This window comes from Vombatus ursinus, unplaced genomic scaffold (genome assembly GCF_900497805.2).
Source record: "Vombatus ursinus unplaced genomic scaffold, bare-nosed wombat genome assembly UNPS02014798.1, whole genome shotgun sequence".
Classification (NCBI taxonomy): domain Eukaryota; kingdom Metazoa; phylum Chordata; class Mammalia; order Diprotodontia; family Vombatidae; genus Vombatus; species Vombatus ursinus.
In genome coordinates, this window is record NW_020954576.1 from 52,529,360 (window position 1) to 52,540,925 (window position 11,566).

General features: G+C 45.4%; 1 protein-coding gene across 2 annotated transcripts; it reads left to right on the forward strand.

Moving 5' to 3' along the window:
- Nucleotides 1–307: 307 nt before the first annotated feature.
- On the forward strand, nt 308–11,299 carry ETV3 (ETS variant 3). 2 transcript variants are annotated; one of them, XM_027870758.1, is made up of 5 exons: nt 308–419; nt 2,367–2,429; nt 3,059–3,296; nt 4,490–4,605; nt 10,049–11,299. In XM_027870758.1, exons 2-5 carry the CDS (start codon nt 2,384–2,386, stop codon nt 11,227–11,229), a joined length of 1,581 nt encoding a protein of 526 aa, XP_027726559.1. In that variant the 5' UTR covers nt 308–419; nt 2,367–2,383; the 3' UTR covers nt 11,230–11,299. The 2 variants fall into 2 exon arrangements, with proteins under 2 accessions (XP_027726559.1, XP_027726560.1); XM_027870759.1 differs by lacking the exon at nt 308–419 and adding an exon at nt 1,904–2,147.
- The last annotated feature ends 267 nt before the right edge of the window (nt 11,300–11,566 follow it).

The following is an 11,566-nucleotide window of genomic DNA, read 5'->3' on the forward strand; positions in this document are numbered from 1 at the left end:
CCGAGCCTCCTTCAGCCTCCCGCCCCGCCCCATGTCTGCCTCTCGTCTCGCCAGCCCCCTAGGGCGTGCGTAACGTGCCCCCGCATCATGACGCACGGCACTCGGGCTGGGGCGGAAGCACGGGGTTGGGCGGCGAGGAAGAGGCGGAGTGTGGGCGGAAGTCGGTGTCTGCGGGGAAGAGAAAGGAAAGGGAGACGGGGCGGAGGTTGGGGAGGCGGGGAAGGAGACTGTAGCGACAGGCTGTGAAGGAAGATGGGAGGGGCTTGCCTCTGCTCTCCAGTCGGCCTCCTCCCTGCTTTCCTGGCTAGGGGACGGAAGTGACGAATCCTACGAGAAGGTCACTTCCTGCTGGGGTGGATGAGGAGGAGCCGGAGACGCCGCCGAGGAGACGGGACCTAGACGGACCGCGGAGGAGTGAGGTGAGTCCCGGCCCCGACTGGGGGCCCTGCCTCCTTGGAGCCGCCACCTCCCGGGCCCCTCCGCGCCTGCTCCTCCCCGGGGCCGAGATGCTGTCTCCGCCACCCGCCAGGCCGGCGCCTTCCTCGATGCCCGCCGCCCTCGGTCCGGAGCCGAGGGCCCCCCCGCCCCGGAGCAGCAGGGCCTCACCCCGCGCGGGCTCGGAGCTCCGGGGGTGGTGCGGACCCCGCGGGGCCCAGGCCGCGAGCCGAGGACGCAGCGGAACCCCCGCGGTCTGAGGTGGGGGTCGGAGGCTGCGCCCCGTCCTGCAGAGGAGGCGGCTCGGAATCGGGGAGCCCGGAGTCTGGGGCGGAGGGGGAGGGGAGTGGCGAGGTCCTGTCAGCCCCCCCCCGGGGGCCCCGCAGGCTGAGGACAGCCAGCTCGGGGAGGGCTGTGAAGGGAAGTTTGGAAGTTAGGGAGGGAGGTCCGAGCAGTCGCTGAAGGTATGCGTTGGAACGAGGGGGAGGGATTGGGATGTCAGGTAAGGGGACTTCCTGGGCAAGTCATTGGTGAATCTTGGTCCCGTCTGTGGCGATAGTCGAAGGACGTCCCTAGACCATTTAAAGGGTCTTGAGATGAGTTAGAGTTGTCCAGGGAAGCTTGCTGGAAGGCTGGGAAAATTACTTTTTTTCCACATTCGATGACATCGAGATGGGGTCGGCTGGGGGGGGCGATGCTGCTGGAGGAGTGTGTGTGTGTGTCTGTGTGTCTCCGTGTCTCCGTCTCCCTGTGTGTCTCCTTTTTGTGTCCTACATCCTCTGGGCTACTCTAATCTATCGGAGTGATTCTGGAAGTTTTAAAATGGGTGGAGGAGACAATTGAAAGTGAAGTGTTTTTGAGTACTTTGGGAAGTCATCTTAAAATATATAGGATTAGGATTTCCAGACCCATCCCCCCCACCCCATCCCCTGGGCACCGAGACACCTATACTTCCACTGGCTTCAGCCTGTGCTGTGTATTGATTGATGAGTGTGCTAGGATTGGTGATGGCGTAAACTTATAGGAATGGGACAGTAAAGAAAGGATTTCCTTCAGGAATGGATCCCCTTTTGTCTCCACCTCCCCGCTTTCTCTCCTTTCTCCCAGAGGGTTAAGGGAGGAGTGATACTTAAAAAAACGAGGCAGTAGTAATAGGAAATTTCCTTGAGGAGGCAAATGAATTCAGCCTTATGTTTTGTTAGGGAGTAGATTCTGGGACATGTCCCTTTTTTACCTTCATGCTAAAGGGAGAAATTGTAGAACTATTTACACCCCATCTCCAAATCTTGGTGTGTATATATCTTTTTTTTTTTCCTGGTGCTGAGTGACTGTACATGTGGTGTGTTTACTTCCTGTATCCCAGGGTATTTTTTCCGAGGGGGAGGGGGCTGTTTCTGGTTAGGAGAAGTTCTCCTTCCCCGTGCTCACATAATCCAGCTGAAGAAATCAAAATCAGATGTGCATTCTTGAGTGGGAATAAGAAGGGTTTGGATTTTTTTTTCTTTCCTTAAACTGGTACATCTGGTGAGCTCAGGCTTGTGTATCTTGGCATCTGGATCTGTCTAGTAATAGAAGACAAACTGTTTGACTTGTTTTGGCTGCCTTTTTGGACCCGTCTCACTCTAGCCTTCCCTTTCTACTTTTGAAGGGCCAGTCAGGAGGAAGAAAGAAAATATTAAAGACAGTGTTTACACTTTGTGGTTTAAAGTCAGGTGAGAGATAATTATGGCTCTTGAAGCTGATGACCTAGGGACCATCATTTGTCGACTTGGGGATTAACAGTTTGGAGGTGACAAGTTTGGAGGAAGGAGACTTGTGAATGCTGGGAGCAGGAAAGATGGGGAAAAGGAGAGTTGGAAAAGACTATGCAAATAAACCTAGGCAAGATAATAGCTTTCTAAAGTAATTGTGGCTTGTGTCTCTTTTAACAGTCAGCAGGAGGGAGAAAATGAAAGCGGGCTGCAGCATTGTGGAAAAGCCAGAAGGAGGTGGAGGTGAGCCTTTTCTAGTTTACTGGGAATGTCACTTGGTGGTTTCCCGTTTTCTCCACTTGGGCTCTGTCCACACCAAGTGCCCAACCGTGACTGACAGCCTCTTGGCTGGGTGGTTGCTGCTAGGACAGTTGTAGGCTTGTTTCCTATGGATGTATGCTTAACATGTCTGTTCACCACACCCTTGTCCTAGACTGTAGAAACTTTTTCCTCTTAGAGCCACAATTCCAATGTTAGTATCTTGAGAGAGGGGTGTATAGCTTTATTTTTTAGAAAATATTCCATTATTTCTGGGGTGTTCATTCTGTGTCCCTTTAATCCCTTTAGAACTTTAATGCCCTCATATGATGTAGACATAGGATTTAGTAACAAAGAAAGGACGGGCAATTAGGACACCTGAGTTTTGCTGCCAGTTTTTCCAGGAATTAGTAATTGCAATAAGGACATGTAACTTCTTTGTCCCTTCTTATTCCCTAATGGACCAGTCCCAGTTGTCTGAAAAAGTGTTTAAGGTATGTTTGCTCAGCACTCTAGCATCCTGATCTGTGGAATGTAAAGTGGGTAGGGGTGCTGGTATTTAAATAGCTCTCAACTTCTTTAGTCTTATCTTTTTCTTTCCCTCTGGTCTTAAGGCTACCAGTTCCCTGACTGGGCCTACAAAACGGAGTCTTCCCCAGGCTCCCGGCAGATCCAGCTGTGGCATTTCATCTTGGAGCTGCTTCAGAAAGAGGAGTTCCGCCATGTCATTGCCTGGCAGCAGGGAGAGTATGGGGAGTTTGTCATCAAGGACCCAGATGAAGTGGCCCGCCTCTGGGGCCGAAGAAAGTGCAAACCACAGATGAACTATGACAAGCTGAGCCGGGCCCTCAGGTGAGGGAGGGAAAATGACCTGTATTTGTAATGCTTTGGGTTAGGAGGCGATCAGACAATTTGGGAGACTTGGCACGCTGTGGAGTAGTAAGTGACAACTGGCTAAATAAATTTCTTCATAACTTCAGAGTGGGAGCAGAAGAGCACCTGAATGTAAGTAGTGAAGGTACAGAAGGAGAAAGCATATTTGTGGGTATCTGTAGGAGGAAATTCCAACATGGTTGGCATTGAATCCTGACAGGCAACCAATTCTCCTCAGTGGGTGAGAGGGTGTGATGAAATAAGGATTGGAGTTCATTTATAATCCTGGGGATTACTTAGCCCTGTCTTATTGGGTGTTTGGTATTGTGCCCATCTGTTATTATTTCTCTTCTTCCTGACCTCTCAGGAGAAGACCAAGCAGGGCTGATTTGGTTATCTTATGCTGTGACTGACAGCTATCCAGGAACAAAATTTTTTGGCCTTGTCAATTCATAGGTTGTTTGGTTGTGACCTTCCAAGAGGTCCAGAGGTTGATTTGTGTGAACTTCCTCCTTATTCACTTTGCCCTTGTCACTCTTAGTTTCAGAGATCTTTTATCCTCGGTCTAAAGGGCAATTTATGACTTGTCTAGTACTGTCTAAGTGGCTGAAGGTACCAGTCACTCTTAAAGTTCTCTAGTCCTTCGTCTTTGTTGACCCTGAACCCACGTGTTTATCCACCAGCTTTGTCTGAGCTCTACAGATCCTTTTGAGTCTTTGAGGTTAAGGCAACCCAAGCTGCCTGCTGTTTTCCAGATCAGGATATACCATTGTATGACCTGTCACCATAAAACGATCCCGCATTCCTCTCCCCAGGTTATAGGCATAGGCCTCCCAACTAGCCACACTTCCAGTCTCTGTGCCGCAGGTTGTCTGTTCCCACCTGGGCAAGGCAGACAAAAAGAGATAGTGTATGTATACTGTAGCTTTCTGACCAAAGTGGGAACAGGAAGGAAACCGGGTATAGAGCTGTGGCTGGAGAGATGGGGAAAGGTGGTTGAGGTGAGGGTAGAGTAGAGGGACAAAGACTTTTTTGCATGCTGCCCTTCCCACCCGGCCCCTCTCTCCACCTTTGAAATGACATGTGCCTTTCATTTGATTACCTGAAATTTTTTTTACATAAGCTTAGGGGAGCTGGAAGATGCATTAATATGCATGTTTTTGTTTTGACAGATACTATTACAACAAAAGGATCCTTCATAAAACAAAAGGCAAAAGGTTTACATATAAGTTTAATTTCAACAAGCTGGTGATGCCCAACTATCCATTCATCAACATTCGGCCCAATGGTAAGCACAATTCTTTGAGTGGAGAAAAGAATGTGAACTGAAATGAAATCTAAGTCTAATGCTAGTTCTTCTAAGGGAAACTCAGAAGCAGTGGACACTTAGGACTTTCTTGTAACTAGTTTCTTTGGGAATTTTTTTAAAAAGGTATTGATAATAACATTTTGTTTCACAATAGCAGGCACGTCCCAATACACCTTTTTTAAAAAGTACATTCTGTCCACAATTGTTGTTGTTAATAGTAAGGTCAAATGTATACTTTTAATTTTGATAATACATAGTATTGACATTGATATAATTGACCAATGCTGCCTTTTTTTTTTAAGATGATTGCCCTTTCCTATGATTTTTAAAGCTTATTGTATAAAGTGCTAGATCTCTTAGAGATTTGGTTCTGTGTTGTCTAAAGAAAATGATTCCTAAATTTGTGTTGATTTTTTTTTTAAATATAGACTCTAGAACTTAACTCCCTAATTGCAACAGGAGTCTTTATAAACACTTCCGATTTTCTATGAAACTACCAGGTTTACCTTATCAAGTGAATACAATCAAAACCACAGTGGCCTCAATCATGTTTGCAGTGAAAAGCAGAGTCTTTGATGGGGGGGGGGGGGTGTTGAAAGCAGGGCAGCCTGAGCTGTTTGGGTTCCTTGGCTTCTCTTCCCCCAGGGTCCCCAGGATACACATAGTCTTTGGTAGAGTTTCCCTTCAGAGCAGCCCAGGTAACAATTGTCTATGGGGACCTGACTTGGCACAGCTCAAAGGTCCTATTCCTCTGTAGATCTGGCAGACCCAGGAGTTGACAACTGAAAGGCTTTTCACTCCTCCCCAAAGATGAAAATAGCACCACTACCCAACAAATTAGATTGTAATTAAATAGTTTCTGGTCATTCCATCAACTTCTAACTTTGTTGCCTTGGGTAGCAGTGGTAAGGAAAGCTGATCTTGATTATGAAGGTAATACTACTTCCCAGGGTAAAGTTTGTTCTAGAGCTGAAAAATTGGAACCGGGGAGTGGCTGACGAGAGAATAGAATGCCAAGATCCATTGCAGATCTGTAATTACTACACACAACAAGTTAGGGCAGTTTTAGCCTGACTGTGCTATCATTACTGTTCCATCTCCCCTTTGCTAGCCACTCCCTCCTGTCCCTGGGGCATGCATTTAAAAAAAAAGTTGGTATTGGAATGCATCTCTCTAATTACAACCTGTTTTCTTTCCTTATGCCTGGGGGAAAGGCGTTAGGAAATCAAACCTGTTTTGGCCGCTGGAATTTTGTTTCCTCTATTTCTCACTCTAGCCCCTCCCTTATGCACCTGGTTTGGGTGGGGAAGGGGATTGGATCTCACTGGACAAAGAATCACACCAATAACCTCAAAGTCAATCTTCCCAAATCTCCATTTCCCTGAAATCTTCACTGACAAAACTGTTCTAGATTAGACCACCTTCTATTTTGAAGCCAGTGTACAAGCAGCAACCCTGAGCAAGAGTTGGGCTTCCTGTAAGGCAATAGGGAATTCATCCAGTGGCTTAGGGGTAACCTCCTTTTTTTGCAGGTCTGGGAAGGGAACAATAAGTCTTCCCCCAACCAGTAGACTGGCAGAAGTAGAAGAAGTTATCTAACTGCCTGGGTTGAGTTGTATGAAGATTTCCCACCAATACAAACCCTTTCAAATCTTAATCAAAAAGTCACAGACAAGTCATGAAGCAAAGCAAAGCTTTTAGGCACAATGCCTGTTTGCTTCAGGAAGCTGTGCCTGGGCATAGACAGCTATCCTGTATACAATATCCTATATACAAGTAGGTTTTGTTCAGAAATTGCTCTTACCCATATCCCATATATGGGCCTTATTTAATTTAAGGGCAATGAGGTTGTGATCGTCTTTTGCAAGGTTAGGATGAATCTTTAAAAGAGTACCTAATTAGGAATCAGGAATCCTGGGTTCTAGACTGGGTTCTCTGCCACAAACTTCTGCCTAGTACAATGCTCTGCGCAATAATGAGTGTTTATTGAATTGTTGACTATAGGTAGAACTCTCTCAATTAATAAACATTTTATTAAGTACCTATGTGCCAGGCACTGTGCTAAGCAACTGCTAAGCTTTAATTTCTTCATCTCTCTAAATTCAAGACTTGGATTTGTGTTCCTTAAGGTGCCTTTTAAGATTTCTATGACCTCTCCTCCCTAAAGAAAAAGAAACCCTGGCGTGCTGAGTTCAAGGTTCTCATGAGCTCAAAGTTCTCATCAAGAAGGTCTACCCTAGTATCTCTTAGTATATCTTCCTCTATACCAGACTTAGTATTTAACCCTCTATCCACAGTCCCCAGATGAAAAATTTTCAGGGTCAGCCATATGGATGTAAGATATATTCAAGTACTGTCATCTTTCCTGGCTTTTTCTTGTTCTCTAACCCCCAAATCAAATATGAGTATCAATATCAGAGGTGACCCAAAAGAAAAATTATTAGCCTCTGGGAAGTTTACCCTGAAGTAAGTTAGGTAAACAAAAACTGCTTAGAAACATAAGTATAGGTGAGGTTTATTACAGGTCAGAGCTAAAGGGATAATTCATTCAGTTCAGCAAGCATTTGTACGTTACTATGTGCAGATCATTAGGATAGGCAGGGAGAAGGGAAGAGTATAACCATATATGAGACATATTCCTGGCCCTCAAAGAGCTTACAATTTAGAAGCTGCCCCCCAGAGTTGGTCTGTGTGTTTTTAAATTTGATATATTTGATAGTGCTTTAAAAGATAGTAAAACAGGATAGAACCTTTATTGAGTGAACAGAGTGCCAGGTAGAGAAATTATTAAATTGAGAATGAGGTAAGCATACACCTTCCTAGAAGGTAGAAAACCACTGATATTTATCCCTACTTTAGTAAAAAGGGCTTCTTTCACTGAGAAAATGTTTAAATGCCTGCTAAATGCAGGCACCTCATTCTTAATGCATGGCACCAAACTAGATATTCAAAGGGATGTAAAAAGGATATTGTATATAAAACATGGTCTCTCCTCTTAAGAAATTGTCAATTAGGGGAATTGTATACATGTATATAAGTAACTTGCAATACAACACAGTATTAAAAATCTTATTAAAAGGTATGAAAAGTGAAAAGTATGCTATGAATTTATAGGGGAGAGAGAGATCACTTACAGCGGGAGGGGAAAATTTCATGGAATAAGACTTTCCTCTAAAACTATGGCATTCACATGCATATGACTTTTTCGTGTGTAACTTATGCTTCTCTAAGACCCAATTTCCACATTAGACTTATTAAATGCCTATTCATGAGTGAGGCAGGAGGCAACTTGATATAGTAGAGGACCAGCCTTGAGTTAGGAAGGCCTGGATTCAAGGCCTGCCTTGACGCTTATTATTGACATGACTGACTCAACATGGACAAGTCATTTAACTTCTCAGTACCCTAGGCCATTCTCTTAAGATTATGTTATATGTGAGTTTATCTGCACTATTTCCATAGCATGAGTTTCCTATTTGGGTCCAAGTTCCCTACACAGACAAGTTCAGATCAGGAGAGAAAAAAATTATACTGGGGACAAAGTGACAAGTGTGACAGTAACTGCTATCAAGGAGTTTATATTGGAGAATATAGCCTATATACAGAGCAGTAAATAAAAGGTAATTTGGGTTGGGAAAGAGTACTAATTGGGAGTTCAAAGAAGGTTTCACTGAGGAGGTAGCACCTGAGCTGAACCAAGAAGAAAGCTAAATTGTAGGAGGTGGAGAAAAGGAAAAGAAGGCATTCTAAGCACTGAAATTGGAAGTAGAATGTTAAACATTCTACAGCTTATAGTTCAGTTTGGCTGGAATGTGGAGTACACTAGAGAAGACAGGAGTCAAATTGTTAACGGCTTGAAGTGCCATCTGAGGAGTCTGGTTTTCATTCTAGTGTCACTGGGGCGATACTGAAGGCTTTGAAGCAAGGGAACAGCGTGATGAGATCTATTCTTTAGAAGGATTATTTTGGCCTTTGTGTGGAGGATGGATTGAAGAGGGGAGAAATTGAGGGCCAAGAGGCCAATTAGGAGGCTGTTATCCATTGAAGAGGGAGTAAAGTTAGGTGGCTCAATCATGAGGGAGCTGTATTGCCTCTTGGTTAATAAAAAGTTCCTATGTGATCCTACCTCGTCTGCAATTATTGTCCTTGGAACCAGAGCCACAGAATGGCTGATTAGTGATGATTCCTTTCCATACCTTTATTGACTTCAAGTCCTAGCTCTGTGGCCATGAGCAAACTACGTAAACTCTCTGAAACGCAGATTTCCTTATCTATAAAATGATAGTATTTATACTACTTAACACAGGGTTCTATGAGGTCATCCTTTTTTAAACATTGAAGTCCTATGTAAATATAGAGTTATTGCCATGTATAACTGGATTCTCTTTCTCACTTGTTAATTATCTTTTACTCTTTTTCCATGTTTCTATACATCCTCTCATTTTTTTCCTCACTTTGTTTCAGAGCTGGTTGGGTTTCAGTGACACCAGGGTCTTTAGTAGAAACCACAGTCCTTAGTAGTTTTAGAGCTACTGACCCATCCTCAGACTTTTTCCTTCACCATTAGTTTTTATGCTGGGAGACTTTGCTGAGAAGTTGGTGTGCAGTTAATTGTGGGAAAAGACTTAGGTGAAAGTAAATAACATTGTTCTGGCTTTTCCACTCAGCTCAATTGCTGCAGGCAATCTTGGGAAAGTGAGCTTGTGCTGGATCTTCTTCCATCCTCTGTAGAGCATGCCTAGGAATGGAGATTGCCATATAGAACTTGCTAAAGGAGTAGTTGGTATATCATCCGAATTGTAGAAACCAAAAATATCCACAATGGAATCACTATTGAATTCACGTGGTAGCTCTGAGCTCATGAGCAAAAGTACTTAATCTTTAGTGAAATTTGGCACCTTTCCTCCAGGTCTCCATTTGCATTTTCTTGAAAATGTAGTCTTATTCAAATACCTCACCCACGTATGAACTGAAGGATATGTGGTTCTTTGAAGCATTCCTCTTCAGGGATTTTGTTTCGAGACCCTTGTAGGTAGAAATAGCCACAAGAAAGAGAACTAAGTGCACAGCTTAGACATGTAGGGACATCTTTAGCATCTACCTAGGGTTACACACAAGGTCCTTGCACTCTCACTTTCCACTGGATTTGGGGAGGAGGAGCCAGTAATGTAGCCCTAATTTAACTTTAATTACAGGCCAGATTGCTCATTTGAGTTGTGGATGTGGTGAACAAGGAACTCTCTGCAACTAAACTGAATGAAATACCTAATTTAGCAGATAGTAGGAAAAAGTAGGTTTTGTGACATTTAATCCCAACAATGATTCTTCCTATTGCTACAAAATGTAGCTATGATGTAGCATAAGTAAACAGTGATACAATTAATTGACCTGACTTCTTTTTCTTTATTTTTCTCCTTCCCAGGAGTAGTACCCCAGAGTGCCCCTCCAGTACCAACAGCCTCCTCCCGTTTCCACTTTCCCCCTCTGGACAGCCATTCCCCCACCAGTGATGTGCAGCCAGGCCGATTCTCCACGAGCTCCCTAGCTCCTTCTGGGCAGGAGTCCTTGAGTGATGCAAGTGAACGAAAAGCAGAGATTTCAGAGCTGGAGGACAGTTCCGCTGAGTGGCGTAGGGGTGTGGATCTCATGACTTCCCGGAATTCAGTCTCTAGTGGAGGGATTAGCCACCAGAAGCGCAAGCCAGACATCATGCTCCCTCTTTTCACCAGGCCTGGGATATACCCAGATCCCCACAGTCCTTTTGCTGTTTCTCCACTGCCAGGCCGTGGAAGTGTCCTCAATGTCCCCATCTCACCAGCTCTGTCCCTGACCCCAACCCTCTTCTCCTACAGTCCCTCCCCAGGTCTAAGCCCCTTCACTGGTAGCAGCTGCTTCTCCTTTAACCCTGATGAAATGAAACACTACCTGCATTCGCAAGCCTGCTCAGTTTTAAACTACCATCTAAGTCCCCGGACTTTTCCTCGTTATCCTGGGCTCATGGTTCCACCCCTGCAGTGCCAAATGCATCCAGAGGAGCCAGCCCAGTTTCCCATTAAGCTCCAGCCACCACCTGTAGGACGGAAGAACCGGGAAAGAGTAGAGAGCAGTGAAGAGTCATCAATTACTGTCACTCCTACCATGGCCCCTACCCCTCCAAGGATCAAGGTGGAACAACAAACTGCAGACAGAGAGCCCGAGAACCAAGAGCAGCCACTAAGAGAAAAGGGGGAGCAGCAGCGGGAAGAGCGCTGTGTACCCAGTGGGACCGTAGATGAGGAGGGCGCCTTCTTTGCACGCCCTGCTGCGCCCCCAGCCTGGCCCTTGGGCCCCCTCAGCAGCCCAGGTGAAGACTCTCCAGAGTTGAATGAAGGTAGTGAAGACAGGCCTGGTAAGGATGCCCTGGCAGTAGTTGAGGCCAATGCCCCTGAAAAGAAAGAGGATGCCTTGATGCCCCCAAAGCTTCGGCTGAAGCGAAGATGGAATGGTGATAGGGAAGCCAGAGAGCTGAGTGAGAGCAGCAAGATTCACTGGAATCTTTCTGGGTCTCCACCCCTCATTGCTGGACCCAGGGGGGTGGCTACAGCAGCTGCTGCTGATGCTTAGTGTTGAAAATTAATTGAGAGCTGTTTATACTATAATTGAATACATGTATTTATGTAGCAAGGTTGCAGAGTGGGGGGGGTGGGGAGGGAGGGAGGGAATTAAGCTGGTTTGATCATTCTAGAGAATAGACTTATTGTATTTTTATGTTTTGGGGTCGGGGAGGGGTATCTTTTTGTTGTAAATTAGCAGGATGTGAAAAGCTAAGTTGGGGGTTGGGTTGGGGAGGGTTAAGTAGGGGAAGGAGAGGGAGCCTCTGTCCCCTTGGACTTTGGATAAGGAAACTCCCGAAAGACCAAGACACCTTGGTCATGTTGATAGTGACAGTTGGGGATCCCAG